Source organism: Taudactylus pleione, unplaced genomic scaffold (assembly GCF_031769625.1).
Source record: "Taudactylus pleione unplaced genomic scaffold, aTauple2 ptg000376l, whole genome shotgun sequence".
Classification (NCBI taxonomy): Eukaryota; Metazoa; Chordata; class Amphibia; order Anura; family Myobatrachidae; genus Taudactylus; species Taudactylus pleione.
This window is the reverse complement of record NW_028284777.1, coordinates 5,920,541-5,940,313: the sequence shown is the minus strand read 5'-3', so window position 1 is coordinate 5,940,313 and position 19,773 is coordinate 5,920,541. Positions and strand designations below refer to the sequence as shown.

Below are 19,773 nucleotides of genomic sequence, written 5' to 3'. Positions count from 1 at the left end.
AAAAGGGGGTTGTCCCGGGTCTGATCCGGGTTGGAAACGTGTTCCAAATCCCGGGTCAGACCTGGGGAGTTTGGTGTAAAAGGGGTATAACATGTGGGCAAAACAAAAATCCCCGTCCAAGAGTTCCGAGTCTCCATTGATTAGAATGTACGCTACAGTCAGCGTACTGGCCATGACAAATGCTATCCCTCTGCTCCAGACCACATGAAGACTCCACTACATCAGTAGGAAGTGGTGGTGTGGAGTATAGGCCTGACGGGACAAAGGGCCTGAGACAGGGATGTAGGCCAATACCACAGCAGCTGTGAATTTGTATGTACCGGCTGTGCAGAAAAATGCAAATGTCACAGCAGCCAGTGCTTGTATTAAGACGCCCACCGGCGGCTTCGCAAATCCAAGCAACTGTGTACAAAGACCTATCAGTCGCAGATCAGTCGGCAATCAGCCTTCTGAGTAACCCTATGGTCGCGCAGAATGGCAGCAGGAACTGAGACACAGGAACTATTACTACTGAGTACGGAATCATAGTTGCAGGCCCTGAAAATGGTCGCGATACGCCAAGTCTCTACACCCCTCTCCCCATTGCCATTTACAAAAGGTACCTGCCTGTCAAACACTTTGTGAATGAATCTTAATTGTGAGAAACAATGGTAATGAAACATTGAATGTGCAGTGCGATGCACGCATAGATCACCGATATCGCTCAACTGCATAAACATCACGTGTCCATCTCTGAATCAGGCCCAAAGTCTTGCATAGTATGATATTAGTATATGTAATATCTATATTAAACAAGAGACGACCTGCCTAACTGATGGAAATGCAACACTGGAAATGGTGCACCATCCACTATACTATCAACACAAATATACACAGTCGAGTCACATTATTACGATCGACTCCTACATTTTACATCGGCAGCGCGTAGCCCATGAAGTAAGTCACATGCCATGCGCTGGCTTGGTGGGTATATAAGTTGTGCGATAGGCCGTCTGCACACATATCACTCGTGGCCGTCATGGGTAAAAGGGTCGATTTATCAGAGTTGAAAAAAGGGATGATTGGCTTTTGGGCCAAGGGTGGCAGTATTTCTGAAACAGCGCAGTTTGTGAACTGTTCGCATGCTGCAGTGGTGAAGGTTTATCGTGACTGGACAAATGGCACCATTGTAATGACCAAAGCGGAAACTGTGGAGCACCACGTGCCATTAATGCGAGATGAACGTCGGCCACAAAGGTGCGTGAGGGCCGACCGACAGACACACTACAGTGTAGCAGCTCACCTCAAAATGAACCTGGGGGCCACCAGACGTGTGTCTAAAAGGACAGCTTAGCGAACCCTGCTGCGTATGGGGATCCGAAGCAAACGGATGGTCACTGTACCTATGCTAAAGAAGGTGCATCGGCGGAAAAGGATTCAATTTTCACGCCTGTATCGGAATTGGAACTCCGCTGATTGGTGAAGGGTTGCCTTCTCCGATGAGTCATGTTTTCTGCTTCATTGAACGGATGGACGTTGGTGTGTCAGATGAGAAACATCAGAGAACAAACACCCTCAACACAAGCTGGTGGTGACAGCGTTATGGTCTGGGGGAATGTTTTCATGCCAATCTCTGGACCCACTCATCAATGTGGAAGGCACCCTCAATTGATTTGGTTTATTCAATCCATCCTTGCAGAGCACGTATATCCATACATGCGGATTGTCTTCCCTGAGGCAGATGGGATCTCCCAGCAAGACAATGAGACATGTCACATGGCTAGAAATGTCCGACAGTGGTTGGACGAGCACAACCAAGATTTTCAAGTACTTCCCTTGCCCCCTAATTCCCCAGACTTGTGTTCGCTCTATGGATACTCCACCACACACCCTCCAGCAGCTGTGGGATGCACTGCAGTCAGCATGGCTCCAGAGAACTGTGCCAACCTCCCAGCATCTTATTGAGTCACTCCCAGCCTGTCTAGCTGCTGTCCGTGCTGCACACGACAGTTACTCTGGCCATTAGCTGGTGGTCATAATAATGTGACTCGACTGTGTAAAAGCCATCATAGAAATCAAGACGTTGTGCTTTTTCTCTGGTTTTCGTGCAAAACAAAAAAGTTTTACAGTATATGAACCCTGCAAAAAGAAAAGCTGTGCTTTACCATGCATATGCTATGTTCACATAGCCACCTTTGCTTGCTGAACAATATGTCTTTCAAACTTAGGGGTGGCCACAAATACTGCAATATTGCAGCAGATATTGGGTATCGCAATATTATAGTGTTAGAGACCAAAAAACGGTGTTGCTAGAATATGATGCTATATAACTGATCTGAAGACTACCAATAACTGCCCAAGGGCCTGAATCAGACCTGACACTAAAACAAACTTTTTCCACTGAGCAATTGCTAAAATATGCCAATGTATCAGTCAGCGGAATTTGTATTGAGACGCCCACCTGAGACCTCACAGCTGCCCACAACAACATACAAAAACGCAGCATTGGACGCAGATCCTGAAAACATTGATTCCTTAAGTGAGTCCATGGCCACAGTAGCAGATGCTGGAGCTTTGTTCTCAGTGTGTGCGATCGCAGACGCTGGGTAGTACGCGTACAGGAAACGGCCTGACGCATCCGTGTTTTGCTCAGAACTCCCTGTAACCACCCACAAAAAACAGTCTCTTCCTGTCAATAAACTGCAAGTGAATCCTCACAGTGAGCTTGATCGCAGTTCATTCGCAGCGTGTGCGCAATGCGTCTGTGAAGCATGTGCAGACCACCGATAATCGATCAACTGCGCTCAACTCTGAATCAGGCCCAAAGTGCGTATTCATAATGTGCCAGACGACACAATGTGGAAGCTGTGGAGCCCCTCAAGAGACGATGCACAATCCCTTTGACTCCAGGATCAAAAGTGAAGATCAGCCCATGCGTGATCGATTTTCCAAAGTAGACAAACCTACACAATGTCGTCACATAATTTATTTTGAGAGGGTCTTATGAGGGCAACATGTACAGTTGCTGAAGACCAAATACAATTAGATATGTATGCTACCATGTCTTAGGAGAATGTCCCATCACTGTTAAATGCTTAACAAGGAAACGTTCTTGCATCAATCTTTACAAAATGATCTGTGAAGGAAATAGTTTAATGGCTGTAAGTGACTACATCTGATAACAAAATATACAGGTATTGGGCTCAATACAATTCGGCACAACCGCAAGTAAGTTTGGTTATATGCCACACTTACAGTTGCTCCGGACTCACTGATTTTGTTCTCGGCTCAATAGGGCCACGTACAATATCAGTGAGTCAGAGGAGACATCGGGCCGCAAGGGGGGCGAGTTCGGCAGCCGTTGCAAAAGCAAGTCATCCCTAATTGAAATGACCCCTTCATGTTTTGAAATAGCTGGGCATTTAAAATGCGGAATACGGTAACAAAAGGTGAGAAACTGGTTTGTTTTGTTCCAAGCTCTGTTGATTCTCCTTCAGGGCAAAGTGCAAAATTATCTTTTTTGGGTTGATTCCACAACACACAAGGTTATGTTTACATTTCCATCAAGAAAAAAAAAAAAAAGAACTTTACTGGGGTGTAGTATTTTTTCTTGCATGTTGGTTTCTCTAATATGTATGGAAAAGAGTGAAGTAAAATTATTAAATATAAAGGTGGGGGAAAATTACAGTAAGGTGTAAATTTACTAAAGTGAGTTTTTAGAAGTGGAGATGTTGCCCATAGCAACCAATAAGATTCTAGCTATTATCTTCGTGAAGGTGCTAGTTAAATGTTAAGTATAATTTGATTGGTTGAGCTGAGCAACATCTCCACTTCTAGAAACTCTCACTTTAGTATATATACCCCAAAATATATATACAAGGTGGGTGGAGGATTGAAACATGGTCAGTATCACATACACATATGCTTTTGCACAGGTGCATTACATTACTTTAAAAAAAGTTACACATTTGCTGCCCATCTGAAATTAGTGGATTACCTGTTGCTTATTGTTTTGTCCAGAAAAATAACCAACTCTTTACATTACTGTAATTACTTTCACAAAGAAAAGGTTAGAAATGAAGAGTTAAGTGCAAAAGTAGAAGTATGAGATAAAGCCTCAGGCTAGACCCTATACTTAGTTGCCGGATGTGAAAGGCACTTATTAGAGAAACTACTGCAAGGCAGTGACAATGGAGAACTACAGAAGTGAGAGCCTGTGATGGAAGATACCGGATTAACAACAGGGCATGCAGGGCAGTCACCCCTGGGCCCCCACACACTGGTGGTGGTGGAGGAGGAGCCCACACATAGCTACATTACTAGTGTGGGGTGCACTAGGGTTTCTGTGTGGTATAATTTGAACTGGACCCACTACAGTGTTTTAAACACATATGTGATTCTGGGAGCATTTACACATTATACTTTTTAATAGGGATGTAGTCGGCATCCCTTCACACACACACAAAGCCGGTGGTCAAAATCCCAGTGCCAGAATCCCGACAGCAGTCAGAATCCTGGCTCCAGAATAAGGACGGCTGCGATCCCAACGGTAAGTATTAAGGTTAGGCACTACTTGGAGGGGAGAGTTGGCTAGGGTTAAACTGCAGGAGGGTAGGGTTAGGATTAGGCTGCGGGAAAGGTGGGTTAGGGAAGGGTTAGCATGTGCCGGATTTCCACCATCGGGATTATGACCGCTGGCATGATCAACGCCGGGAACGCGTACCCAACCCTTTTTAATAACATCAGCAGCATATCATATTGACAATGTTATTGGAAGGGCCCCCCACAAGTTAGTTGCCCTGGGGCCCCCACAAACCTTGGTGTTACAAATGGTGCTATTTTAAGAAAGCCAAAAAGAACGTAGATCTGCCAAATGTCAAGCAATTTAAAAAACCACACTATTACTCCCCCAAAAGACGACAAACCCTATATGGAAAATATTTTTAGGTTCAATGCTTATAATTGTTTAAAATTTATTGAGATCTTTAAAAACAAGGTGTTAACATTTTTGGCATAACCGAGAGATAAAGAACAGGATTATCGAAATTTCAAATTTTTAAAGAGAACAAAAAAAGAAACTCTGTCTTAAAGTGTTCCTGTCACCAAGGGGCCTACTATGGATTCAAATGCATTTACTTATTAAAAAAAATCAAGCTTTATTACGTGGTGTACTTTAAAAATATATGAGGCATATACCATCACCCATAATACCGAGATATGATATATTGGAGCAGAATTTGTACTGGCACCCCCAGATATGCAGCCTATACGTTTTCATGGTGGTACCCTGCCACCAAATACACAATAAAACATTTTTTTTTTTTTTTTTTAAATCAAAGAAAGAAAACGTTCTTTGACGGTTTCTTTTTTTTTATCACCCATACTACCCACTCACCTATAGTATTACTCACCCATACTTTGAAGAAAGAGGCTTAATTGTATGCTTATTAGCTTACCTGGGCTACTTTACCACCCATACTTTGAACAGAGAGACTTAATTGTATGCTTATTAGCTTACCTGGGGACTACTACTCCTCCTTTGTCTGTGCTTCAGAACCAGTAAGAAGTGCTTAGAGGATTGATAACAGAGATATAAAGGTTGGGGCTGAGACACAGCGCTTACTATTGCAGTTATGGTATTATAGCACTTTCAGCCCAGAGACTCAAATTCTCCTAGGTAAATTAGTAAGGGCTCGAGCCTAGTGAATCATGTGTCAGATTCATGGAGTCCAATTACAGAAAGGCTGTTTTTAGGCTGAAGGTTCAACATCCATTTTGTGGGCTGACAAGATGATATTTTGTTGCCATCCAGCCTGCAAATTTAGTTTGAAGTGTTAATATCTCTTGTATGAATATTTTAAGTAGATCGCAAAGGGCTAGACCTGACTGAAATAAATAACGACCTTTGATTGTTTGCAAAACATCAGGCAGAAGATACGGCAGTAATGTGGTAGAAAGTCTTGTGGAGAGACAAGATCAAAGTGGAACTTTTTGGACTAATGCTTGGAGGTATGAATCAAATCAAACTACACAACAGAAGAGGTATGGTCATCCCCACTGCGAACTAGAACAGTTATAGAGTCATGAGATGTGTATGCTTTACAGTCACAAGTGCTCTTGTGAGTATTGATGGGGAGGTAAATGATGCATATTACAGACAAATTTTTAACAACCTGCTACAGTCTGTCAAAATGCTCAAACTGGGAAGGAAGTTTATCTTTCACCAGGAAAATAATCCAATGCACATTGCAAAGGCATGACTGGAACAGCTTTAAATGAAGGAAAGATGTCGTTGGACAGCCCAGTCAAAAAGCCAACATTAGTCTGGGTGTAAATCAGTGACAAGACCACAAACTTGCGAGTCCCCACTGTTTCTCATTTACCCTGACCTAGATTGAACAACTGATGAATGTACTTCTCCCCAGGCTGTTTGTTGGGCGCAACACCCGACAAAAAACAGCTACCGCCCGGCACTCCCCCCTGCCCCAATGCAACGACCCCTGCTCGGCACTCTTCCCCACCCCAATGCTGCGTCCCCTACCCGGCACTCCCCCCCCGCCTCAAAGTGTCGGGTCCCCCCTGTCGCTCAGTCACACTCAATCTGTCCTTGTTGCCACGGACCCCGGATGTGACGCCGACGTCACGTTCTTCACATCGGAAGCTCCGTGTCCGCCGGCAATAAGGTCACGTTAGTGAGGGTTCCGGGATGCGGCGCATTGGGGCAGGGGGGAATGCCGAGAAGGGGACGCGGCATTGGGAAGGGGGGCGGTGCCGTGACATTGGGGCGGGGGAGAGCGGCGGGCAGGGGATGCGGCATTGGGGAGGGGGAAAAGTTGTCCATCACAGTGCAGGGGCAGCGTCAGGCTGGAGGGCAAATATCCCTCCACCGGAATAAAAGCACGGGTGCACTGTTCAGACGGGAACAGTCGCCTGAACTGATTAAAGAGAGTAGACCTGCGTCTACTCTCTCTATGTTGAAGCTGAAAAAAAAAATCTGTGGGGACAGTATATGGGAGTCTGAAAGTTGGGACAGTATTTGGGATTCTGAATGTGGGGACAGTATCTGTGGAGCTGCTGAATAAAAAATATATTCTGTGTAGCCTGCAAGTGGGGACAGTATCTGTGGAGTTGCTGTATGAGATTTAATATATAAATTGCTATTTCAAGTTTAAATCATTATAAGGTAAGGATTTAAAACCTTTTATTATTGCGAAGACCCCCACCAGGCTACTTCTTTATGCCAACCAGCTGGAAAAAAATTCTGGGGGAGAACACTATTTTTATAGGTTTTTTTTGTTTGTTTTAATGAAGAATTTTCAATGTAAATAAGGAGAGAAAAAAGGGGAGGAGGGGGAGTAAAGAGGAAAAATATGGAAATCCCAACATCCATTATATTTGCATAGAAAGTAGCTCCACAACATCAAATGGCAAAAGTATATTTCAACAAAGTGTAAACTAGAACAATGAAGCAACATCATCACATAAAAGTAATAAGTTCCTAGCAAAGTCTAATCCATGACCGGGCCCAGGGGGAGAGCTACTCAATTGCCTTCAGGCCAAAAACATAAGTGGAGAGGTTCTGTAATAAACCAACCAAATTGACCATATATGTGATACTGATTAACTTTGTTTTCTATAATGCTGAAAGTCTGTTCCATTTCATATCACAGGTAAACGCAGGGGGGGTTTCCGTCTGCCTGGAAACCCCCTCCCCAGCCCACATCATGACCACAATAGAAATAGTAAAATAATGGAATTTTACTAGTGCTGCATGTTCTTCTCAGTATCATACATGAAATAAATAGCACCACCTGTGGATCTTTTAACATGTATCAGCCAGTAATAAATAACCTGTGCACCAATTAGGGGATTTGGAAAACATGCACTGTTAGGGATGCACTGCTATAGAGCCCAATATTTACATATACAGTCAGGTGCATAAATATTGGGACATTGTCAGAATTTTCATATTTTCGCCTCTATTCACCACCACAATGGCTTTGAAATGAAACAAACAAGATGTGCTTTAACTGCAGACTTTCAGATTTAATTTGAGGGTAATTACATCCAAATCAGGTGAACGGTGGAGGAATTACAACGGTTTCTATATATGCCTCCCACTTTTTCAGGGGCCAAAAGTAATGGGACTATCAACTCAAAAGCTATTTCATGGACAGGTGTGGACTATTCCCTCGTTATTTCATTATCAATTAAGCAGGTAAAAGGTCTGGAGTTGATTCTAGGTGTGACATTTGCATTTGGAATCAGTTGCTGTCCACTCTCAATATGAGATCAAAAGAGCTGTCACTATCAGTGAAGCAAGCCATCATTAGGCTGAAAAATCAAAACAAACCCATCAGAGAGATAGCAAAAACATTAGGTGTGGCCAAATCAACTGTTTGGAACATTCTTAAAAAGAAAGAACGCACCGGAGAGCTCAGCAACACCAAAAGATCCGGAAGACCACGGAAAACAACTGTGGTGGATGACAGAATTATTATTTCCCTGGTGAAGAAAAACCCCTTCACAACAGTTGGCCAAATCAAGAACACTCTCCAGGAGGTAGGTGTATGTGTGTCAAAGTCATCAATCAACAGAAGCCTTCACAAGAGTGAATATAGAGGGTTCACCACAAGATATAAACCATTGGTGAGCCACAAAAACAGGAAGACCAGATTAGAGTTTGCCAAACAACATCTAAAAAAGCCATTACAGTTCTGGAACAACATCCTATGGACAGATGAGACAAGATCAACTTGTACCAGAGTGATGGGAAGAGAAGAGTATGGAGAAGAAAAAGAACTGCTCATGATCCAAAACATACCACCTCATCAGTGAAGCATGGTGGTGGTAGTGTCATGGCTTGGGCATGCATGTCTGCCAATGGAACTGGTTCCCTTGTATTTATTGATGATGTGACTGCTGACAAAAGCAGCAGAATTAATTCTGAAGTGTTTCGGGCAATATTATATGCTCATATTCAGTCAAATGCTTCAGAACTCATTGGACGGCGCTTCACAGTGCAGATGGACAATGACCCGAAGCATACTGCAAAAGCAACCAAAGAGTTTTTTAAGGCTAAAAAGTGGAATGTTATGCAATGGCCAAGTCAAGCCCCTGACCTGAATCCGATTGAGCATGCATTTCACTTGATGAAGACAAAACTGAAGGGAAAATGCCCCAAGAACAAGCAGGAACTGAAGACATTTGCAGTAGAGGCCTGGCAGAGCATCACCAGGGATGAAATCCAGCGTCTGGTGATGTCTATGCGTTCCAGACTTCAGGCTGTAATTGCCTGCAAAGGATTTGCAACAAAGTATTACAAAGTGAAAGTTAGATTTAGGATTGTTTAGTTTGTCCCATTACTTTTGGCCCCTTAAAAAGTGGGAGGCACATATAGAAACCGTTGTAATTCCTACACCGTTCACCTGATTTGGATGTAATTACCCTCAAATTAAATCTGAAAGTCTGCAGTTAAAGCACATCTTGTTTGTTTCATTTCAAAGCCATTGTGGTGGTGAATAAAGGCCAAAATATGAAAATTCTGTCAATGTCCCAATATTTATGCACCTGACTGTATGTCCAGGGCAGTGCTAGTTTATTCTGCTGTTCCCCAGACTCACGGACTTGCTCCCATGCCCTGGAATGGTGCTCACATCTAAAATAAAAACATTTAGCTCAGGCAGGATGGCCCTACTGCAGCATTTAATGGCTTAGTGTGATCACTGGTCCTGTATATGCTGGAATTATGACACACAATACACTTTGTATGATGCATATTAGAGCTGGATAAGTGTTAATTATGCACTCTTCATGGACTGGCCACACTCACTCTAAAATCAAGCATTTGGAAACCCCTCTAGAAATCCTGCGTTTGCCACTCCATATACATACCAAATAGATTAAGCATGTCTGATATTATTAAGGTCTTGTCTCACAGGGATGAATCCCACCTGGTTTGGGCGGACCAATGAGGAAATTACACCGGCTAAACTATTTGCCAAGATTATTGCTAATAACTTTCAAGCTGAGTTTAATAGGGAGATGGCATAACTGCCACTGTCATAAGACTCTTTCTCTGGCTTGGGGGTCACAACCATTTCCACCCAGGTGGTGGCACTGTTAAAATTGGCACCTTTAGGAAGAATAATTTTTTATTGTTGCAAGTACTCTGAAGATGAATGTTTGACTCAAACAAAAACTGTAAACTAGTGTGATAAATACACACACACGTGATAAATTGCTTACCCTCATATTCTGTTATTATATTATTCCCCTTATTAGTCAATGTGAATGGCCATGCCAGTTGGTGCACATATTAGTAGATTAGTATGCATTTAAGTAGTAAAATCCAGGTTTATAGGAAATTCCTAAAATTAGTCTCTTCTCATCCAATGGGTGTTTTAGCAGTGATATGCACCAGCCTGTACAGTTATTCCTTATAATCCTTGGTGCAGTCTTAGCAATTGCGACTGAATATAAATACAATAGGTTGGAGTCTATGGTGTCTGAGGGCCAGAATTAGAATGCTGAGCTGGTGCTGAATGTTAGTATAACTAATTAAAGAGATTAAGAGATCTATAAGTGTGTACTGTATAGAACATTGGCAAATAAACCTTTACTCAAAAGGAACCATCTCAGATTCCATTTGGAGTATTGACATCAGTACATACTTTTTATGGTAAAGATCCAATGCTCGGTGTGGTGTAAACACTGCACATGCCAAAAAGTTAATGCAAATATAAATGTAAATTTTTTATGCAAAATGAACACTGCTTTTGCCACAATAAACACTGCCACAATTGTGAAAAAATTATGCTTTGTACATTAAGAGACAGCATCATTTTATGGGGATCTCATCAGCAGGAACTGGGAACCTTGGAACAGATGACTAGATAAAACACTAGCACCAATTAGGCACATAACATTCAGGTTAATGTGTATATAACCCGAGTAAGAAGTCACAATAAGCAAACACACTAATACCCCCCATAAGACCACAAAGGACAATGTGTTTAGGGTGAATTTTTATTAAAATGAAGAAACACAAAGTTTAAACATATTTGTGATTACCAAGAGCTATAGAAAAGGCTTATTTTCCAAGTTAGCATTGGTAAAATAGAACATGCTCTGGAAAGAAAAATAAACACCATTTTGCCAAGAGGGACATGGATATTTATATGTTGAAAGTAACACTTGACTTAAGAAAGTAGTGGGATTTTGTACATATGGTTTGTTAAAAAAAAAGCCACAATAATATGGCATACAACATATTCTCAGCTCCGTCACTTGCTCAATAAAGAAGTTTAATTGTAGCACACTCATTATGCTTAATAGCTTAGCTGGGCAGAGCTACTTCTCTGCTGGCATCCCTCCTTTGTCTAGGACTCCAATCAGTGATAAGTGCTGGGAGGCCTGACAGGGGAAGGAGGCGGGTAGGGCTGAGACACAGCGCTTCCTATGCAAATTATGAGATTATAGCACTTTCAGGTTAGAGACTAAAGTTCCCCTAGGTGATTTAGTGAGGGTTCCCAGCCTAGTAAATCATATGATCACTTTAACTGTCATATTCATGGAGTCCAATTACAGAAGGGCTGTTTTTAAATTGAAGTATTACACATTCTCTCTGTGGGCTGGGATACACTACTGCTAATCCACCTACTATACATTATGTTATTATGTATGGGGAGCATAATATTCTAAGTATACACTGAGTACAGTAAACCCCTAATATATGGGCATTTTAGAAACACAATAGTATATGCACCTTACTTATGAGGCTATATGTTTAACAAACAATATGAAAAGCCCCAATGGTGGGTTAAAAATAGTATGATTAATATTATTTTAATATTTAGATTTTGTTAGCTTTTAAATGCTTTGCATGCGCCAAAATAAATGAAGGTGTTAGAAATATCTTAGCTGCTCAAGATGCTAAAGTGTTCCTTCTTAAATCCTACAACTGGCCTAGATCCCCCACAGACCATGGAAGGGTATGCACTGCCTATATTTACAAAAAAGACAAACCAGATTTTGAATAGAACATTAGGAAATAAAAAAGCTCTTCCTTCTGCACAACTACCTTTTGTTATACGAATAGCGTAGATTTTTAGATGTCGATTGAAGTGTTTCAACCTGTCATTAGGAATTCTTTGAAGATAGGGCACAAACCTACAGTCTAATGAGGGCTGTCAAATGCAGAAAACACACTGATTAGAATATACTGCTGTGATATAGTTACATGATAGTCTTCCTTCAAATAGCGATCGTATTATCAATTCCCAGAAGAGTATAACTCTTGGGAAAGAGTGGTATTCTTCCCATGGAAACAAGCTTGTGTTTGCCTCCATGAAAATGCATGTTAAGTGGGGGGTGCAGTCTAGTCACATGCTGTTCAAAGATTGACATGGTAGCATCAATAACGCCACTAGACTACATTTCTGAAGCCTAGAACATAGACAAAACACTGCCCCTTTTAGTGAAACACTGGCTTTACTGCTCGTCACATCACTATTTAACTTTCTTACAAACCCAGTTTTCCACCTACATTTCTAATGGTAATCATTGTTTCACCTACAGCTTTGAGTTGCATTTTTATTCAAATTGTTTTATTTTTTTAAAAACTTTTTTACATTTATGATGGAATATTTGACTCACTTGTGCAGTGAGATATAGGAAAATCAAGTCTACACACATAGATATAGATTCAAAATGCTGAGTATTTTATCTAGCAATTTCTCTCACTGAGGATGCACATGTCCGAATAGCAAAATCACAGCAACGACATCCTACACTACAATGTCTAGTGTGCCATTGTGCAGTCTGTGGCTGAGCTATATTATACACATATACACACTAATATATATATATATACACACTAATATACACATACACATATATACACACATACATAAACAACATGACACACTGTAGTAAATCCGCCTGATAAGCCATGCAATTAAGGCGCATAAACGTATCTACCGCCAAATATTTGGCCCAGGAAAATGTCACAATACAAATACCATGTTTCAATAAAGTCACTAACAGTCTGCATTTGTCTGAGAATGTATATCTGTGCAGTCAAAGAAATATCTAAAGTGTCTATGGTGAAGTAAGAAAGATTGCAAAACAAGTGCAATCACCTCACAGCACAAGCCAGAGAGAACAGCAGGCGAAAGACATTCTGTAACACGTTACTAATTGCTGTCAGTGCTACCTCAGGAGATAATTCTATGAGGGACTACATCAATTCTCTGTGGATTTTCCCTACAAAAAGCAAAAACTGTCATGCAAGAGAATATATATATATATATATATATATATACGCACACACACACAAACATACAGTACACCTAGACCTCCATTCGCATATCTACCATACATGCAAAACTTCATGTAGGCACAGAAAATGTGTGTATGTGTGTAGAAAATTAACATAACATACAAAACCCCAAGCACAACAAAACGCTTCAGGTAGACGCTCTGTCATAACCAGTTTTTTTTTAATAATTGTCACCCACCCAAAACAGTAGGGCATCCAATCAGCTTCTCCGTAAGCTGTGTGCAAGGGAGGAGTGACAGGACAGCATTCACACTATAAAAAAAGTGTTTATTTTCCTATTAAACTGGTCTTTTGGGCCTTTTCTGGAGATCATCAGCATATGTTTGACCCGGAGAAGCAAAGCAACAATCAACAGCCATCTCTGTTTACAGTAACTTAAAGCAGGGGAAAGGGGATCCTCCTGTTGAAATACAAGCACCTTCTGTGTGTACCTTGCAGCAGATGCTGACAGCTGGTCACTCAGAAAAGAAGTCTTACCTCTGTGAACATGTCTTACTTCCCTCCTACATGGCCAAACGCTTTCTCGGTCTCCACACCAGCCCACTTGTCAGTCCTAATCAGTGTCAACAGGTTAGCCTGCTTTCTCCTGGCGGCTCCACGGTAGCTTTCACAGGAAAGAACTTTTAATCTCTTCGCTCGCACAGGCAGGGCCATGAGAAGGCTCGCTGAGCTCCCAGGCATAACTCCCTTGGCTGCGCTCCTAAAAATGCTCTCTCAAGTAAATGGTTGCTTAGCAATATTTGCCTTCCCCTCTGTATATTTGAAATTGGCAACATCTGTCCCTCTGGCAGCTCGGTGACTAGTATGAAGACGACATGGTGTGCAACACACACGCACACATAAGCACGCCTACTTTTCTAAAATGCCCCCAAGGTCAGTTTGGAAGTTAGCTTCTTTGAATTTTATAAAGAGATATCTTTCATCCGGGGAGGGGCAGGAGGTGATGAAAGCTGCAGGCACCCATGGGACCTCCTTAGTAACAGAAGAGTGCAGTAGGCAAACACCTGCTTGCTTTAAGCCATGAACTGAGCAATGCAGCAGGATAATGAAACAATATACAGGTAAATAGTGTCACTTACAACAGCACTGTGTAGTTTCAGCAAAAATCTATATAGTGATAAGTCAGTATATACCATATACACAAATTCTAAAGAAGAGATTTTTAGTAGGTAAGGTTTCTCTGTGCGTAGCTCTCTGGAAAGTTCATGTATAAAACAAACATACTTAATGTTTACTTGTGATATTAGTTTAATTTAGAATCGGATTTACAAATTCTGCATACTTTATAAGCCTGGGGAGGCATATGCTTAACTTGCCGGAATGACTATCATGGTGGTCAATGGTCCTGATTACATTGAAATTGACACTGTTTTAGGTCTATTATTCTAAATTTTATTTGTGTCATCCTCATTACTCTCATTGCTTTGTAAGCTAATGTTTGTCTTTAAAGAGAGGGTAAAACAATCAAATCAGTTACTGTGACCTGATGGGGGCTGTAGCATTTCAAGGACAGTATAGACTGTTGCTCATACTGCACTTGGATGCGCTGTCTCGAGAAACTATTTTTAGAAGTTGTCATCAGTGCACGTTTGTGGCTCTGGCCTACAGAGCTACAACAGAGCCATGGGAAGGGTTAAACTAAAGAACATGGCGGCAGACTAATGCCATCTCATGGGGCCTCCTAAATGAGCAAGCTCTTTATGTGTAATGGTGGAATACTGTAACTGGCCCCAAAGCTGAAAATCACTAGTTCCTCCTTTACCTCTTTTTTTGGGCAAATTTTCTGAGGTTAGTTCACAACTCTAAGCTTCACCAATATATTATATTTTGAGTATTTCAAGCAATACAGATGTTAAGGAAAACCAATAACCATAATTATTTCTCCTAAATTAGTAGGCCAGCACACTTGACGTTCTCACACCACCAGCTTTACCAATCTTGTAATCCTCCAGAATACAACCAGATTTTACAGTCAACTTTAATATGAATATTTTATATGCTGGTCTCCTTTAATAATAAGAAATAAACAAATCAATGATCATTATATTATGAACCTTCATTCAACACAGATGGTTGACGCATTCCAAATCACCACAGAAGTTACAGCGTCTTACAATGGATGTTCTGCTCCTCATCCACCACCCAACTATAGTGTTTTTAAGCAATGGATTAAGTCAGTCAGATTCTGAAAAACTAATCATACAAATATGAATCTAAACCAAACCCAAATTATAGGTTATCCACATGCACAGTAATCTTTAAATACATTCGGTTAATTTGCACATAGTTCAGTTTATATTTTGGCAGCCAGTGTAATCTTTCATAAGACAAAGGCTCAAACATATGTGGGAGCCAGGATGTCTATCCCATTGCTAGTATAGCAGAGGTATACAGGTCCTGTTAATAAAAGCCAATTACACCATTTGTTTTGCCAATAGTTCACAGCTAGTGTAGATATAAGAGGTCTCTGACAGGGCTATAGAAAGCTTAACCAGGACCCGGTACTTTTCAGGGGCCGTGGTCTGATCGCGGAAGATGTGGTTAAGCCCCTTGGGGAAAAAAGGAGATATATATATATGTATATATATTCCCAGTACCAGCACTCAAAACAGTGAGACAAACTTAAATGCCAGGGTGCTCACCCTGGGGACCTTCAGCCAGGGGCAAATCCACGTGGGAAGGGGGCGATCAGTGTGATCACTGCCCTCCCACCCCCACACAGGAAGCAAAAACTGCTGCTCAATTGCGCTGCAGACCAGCAAACAACAGCATGTGCTGGGGAAAGAGGCTGTTGCTGGCAGGTAAAGGGGTGGCCGTATCGGACTCTGGGCCCCTCCAACAAGTCTGAGGCCCTGTGATTAGTACCCTAAAGTATATTTTGATGATTCGGGGCTCAATTACATGTTTTTATATTAAAAATTATGTAAATTTTCTCTGCAGCCAGTATCAGTACTGCAGTGCCGGGCCAATGCGTCCTTCAGACTCTCCGGTTAATGATGTGGTGCTCCGGTCATGGTGCTCCTGCCCACCCACCTCCTTGGGCGCAGCCTTATGATGGAATGCGCTCAGGGGGAGATGGTGGCAGCGCACAAGGCGCACTGAATCCCTGTTACGGGGATGGTTATTCGCAAAAGTAAGGATTTCTTTGCTAAACATTCAACCTGAAGGCACGGTTTATAGGGCTATCCCTCATAATCTTCTGTGTCCTCCTTTTTATTGGACCAGCTTCAGACTACCTCTGTTTTGGTCCTATAAGTAAGGACTAGTACTTTGGGCCTAAATCATAGTTATACAATAACGCTGCAGCTGCTGTACGAAAAAACGAATACTGCCTTGCAGAGATCATCAGTCGCTCACAGTGAGTATTTATTTGCAAAGTGATTGACAGTCGAGAACCGTTTGTGGGTGGCAACAGGGGGGGTGGGCTCTAACACAGGCGTGTTGAGACCGGTTTCAGGACATGTCCCTGCCTGCAATCCTATATGCAGTAAAAATGGCTCCAGCGTCTCTTATGCGTAACCACAGGGTTACTCAGAAATTCTATAATCGACTGATTTGCGAAAAATGCTGTTTCTATTTTCTTGTTCCGCAGTCGCTTGGATTTGCAAAGCTGATGGTGGGCATCGCGACATTTGCATATTTTCGCCCAGCTGCTGTGTACAAATTCGCAGCTGCAGTGGCATTAGCATACATCTCCGAATCAGGCCCTTTGTCTCTTGTCCTGTATGCAGCGTGTAAGGGTTACCTGCTCCAATTATACACACTAGTACTAGGTCTTGTCCTGTATGCAGGGTATAAGGGTTACCTGCTCCTATTATACACACTAGTACTAGGTCTTGTCCTGTATGCAGCGTGTAAGGGTTACCTGCTCCTATTATACACACTAGTACTAGGTCTTGTCCTGTATGCAGCGTGTAAGGGTTACCTGCTCCTATTATACTCACTAGTACTATGTCTTGTCCTGTATGCAGGGTGTAAGGTTTACCTGCTCCTATTATACACACTAGTACTAGGTCTTGTCCTGTATACAGGGTGTAAGGTTTACCTGCTCCTATTATACACACTAGTACTAGTAAAATGCTGTTTCTATTTTCTTGTTCCGCAGTCGCTTGGATTTGCAAAGCTGATGGTGGGCATCGCGACATTTGCATATTTTCGCCCAGCTGCTGTGTACAAATTCGCAGCTGCAGTGGCATTAGCATACATCTCCGAATCAGGCCCTTTGTCTCTTGTCCTGTATGCAGCGTGTAAGGGTTACCTGCTCCAATTATACACACTAGTACTAGGTCTTGTCCTGTATGCAGCGTGTAAGGGTTACCTGCTCCTATTATACACACTAGTACTAGGTCTTGTCCTGTAAACAGCATAGCCGAGCAGCGGAAGACCGATCATCTAAAGGCAAGAATAAACTATTCTATTCTAACCCCCCTAACCCTAACCCTCCTTAGGGGTGCCTAACCCTAACCTCCCCCCAAGTGCCTAACCCTAACCCCCCCTTCCCCGATGCCTAAATCTAAGACCCAGGGGGGGTGCCTAACCCTAACCCTCCCCCTAGCCTAACCCTAACCCTCCCAGGGGGGTGCCTAACCCTAAGTTCCCCCGTGTGGCCTAAACCTAACCCTCCTCCCCCCGGCGGCTGTCAGCTTGCAGTGCCCGGCATCCCTTCGATCGGGATGCAGGGCGCCGGAGTGGGGAAAATGACAGGCGTCTGGATTATAGCCGCTTGTCATTTAACCCTAGCCGGGATTAAGGATTCTAGATGCCGGCGGTCAGGATTGTGACCGCCGGCATCTTAAACATATCCCGTGTACAGCAGTGGCCAAAAGTTTTGAGAATGACACAAGTATATGTTTACACAAAGTTTGCTGCTTCAGTGTTTACAGACCTTTTTGTCAGATGTTACTATGGTATACTGAAGTAAAATTACAAGCATTTCACAAGTGTCAAAGGCTTTTATTGACAATTACATTAAGTTTATGCAAAGAGTCAATATTTGCAGTGTTGACCCTTCTTTTTCAAGACCTCTGCAATTTGCCCTGGCATGCTGTCAATCAACTTCTGGGCCACATACTGACTGATGGCCGCCTATTCTGTCTAATCAATGATTGGAGTTTATCAGAATTTGTGGGTGTTTGCTTGTCAACCCGCCTCTTGTTTTCATTCCTCAAGTTCTCAATGGGATTAAGGTCTGGGGAGTTTCCTGGCCATGGACCCAAAATTTTGATGTTTTGTTCCCAGCGTCATTTAGTTATCACTTTTGCCTTATGGCAAGGGGCTCCATCATGCTGAAAAGGCATTGTTTGTCACCAAACTGTTCTTGAACGGTTGGGAGAAGTTGCTCTTGGAGGATGTTTTGGTACCATTCTTTATTCATGGGTGTCACTAGTGCACGCAGGAGGGGTTTCTGAGTACCCAGCTCTCCGCCTCCCCCGGCTCCCGCTTGTCTCTCCAGTGACTTAACTCCTCTCCCACAGTGCTGACGAGGGATGGAGGAGCAGTTGGGCACGGCGCGGGAAGGTGGCACGGCACTGAGTGGCTCAAACGCTGAAGAATCAGGTCAGGTCACTGTTGTTAGTGTTGGCCAGGTGGTATGTGTGTGTGTTGTATGTGTTTGTGTGTGTGATGTATGTATGTGTGTGTGACATTGTAGTCCTGGGGAGGAAGGAGGGGAGGGTGTTTGGGATGTATGTGTGTGAGATATAGGAGTCCCAGGGAAAGGGGAGGATCATCACGGCCACCCAAGCAGCAGCCTGGCAACAAGGCTGTGTGTAAGTATGCTATGTGTATGTATATTGTGTGTGTGTATGTTTTGTGTATGTTGTGTGTGCTGCGTATATATATATATATATGAAACGGAAACCCCCTCCCTAAAAATCCTGCGTTTGCCCCCCCCCTGGGTGTGTTCTTAGGCAAAACTGTGAGTGAGCCCACTCCCTTGGCTGAGAAGCAACCCCACACATCAATGGTCTCTGGATGCTTTACTGTTTACTTGCTCCTATTAAGTCTTATGCCCTGTATCAGAGTTGTATTAAAAACCAGGCAGCCAGGGCAGTCGTCTAGGGGACCCCACATATACAGTAGCTGCATCACTTGTGTCGGACAGTGTGACATAGGTGAACTGGGGTTTCTTTGTCGCATAATGTGAACTGGGGGCACTACAGTGTGTTTAACACATTTGTGGCGATAAGAGTATTTAGAAAGTATACTTATCAATATTGCTATCATATTAACAATTTAATTGGGAAGGGCCTGAAAGTTAGTTGCCTTGGGGCACCCACCAATCTTAATCCAGTCCTTTCCTGTATGTAAGGTTTCCGGCTCCTATGATCAGTGCCGGATTTATAGGCAGGGCGACAGGGGTGGTCACGTCAGGGCCTGTCCCCTGCCCCCGGTCACTACTACTAAATAAAAACTGGAGCACTCCTCTGCAGTTCAGCTATTCCCATGGGAAC

General features: G+C 42.7%; 1 protein-coding gene across 3 annotated transcripts in view; it reads right to left on the bottom strand.

Moving 5' to 3' along the window:
• Nucleotides 1-19,773, bottom strand: part of AFF1 (ALF transcription elongation factor 1) — a 171,359-nt gene that overhangs the window by 57,424 nt on the left and 94,162 nt on the right. The window contains exon 1 of one of the 3 annotated variants that reach the window (XM_088445050.1): nucleotides 13,799-14,067. The exons of the other annotated variants lie outside the window; for them this stretch is intronic. Within the exon in view, the coding sequence (XP_088301176.1) occupies nucleotides 13,799-13,810 (12 nt within the window). The 5' untranslated portion in view covers nucleotides 13,811-14,067. Of the gene's footprint in view, nucleotides 1-13,798; nucleotides 14,068-19,773 lie in introns of those variants that run through there. 3 annotated transcript variants of the gene reach the window in all.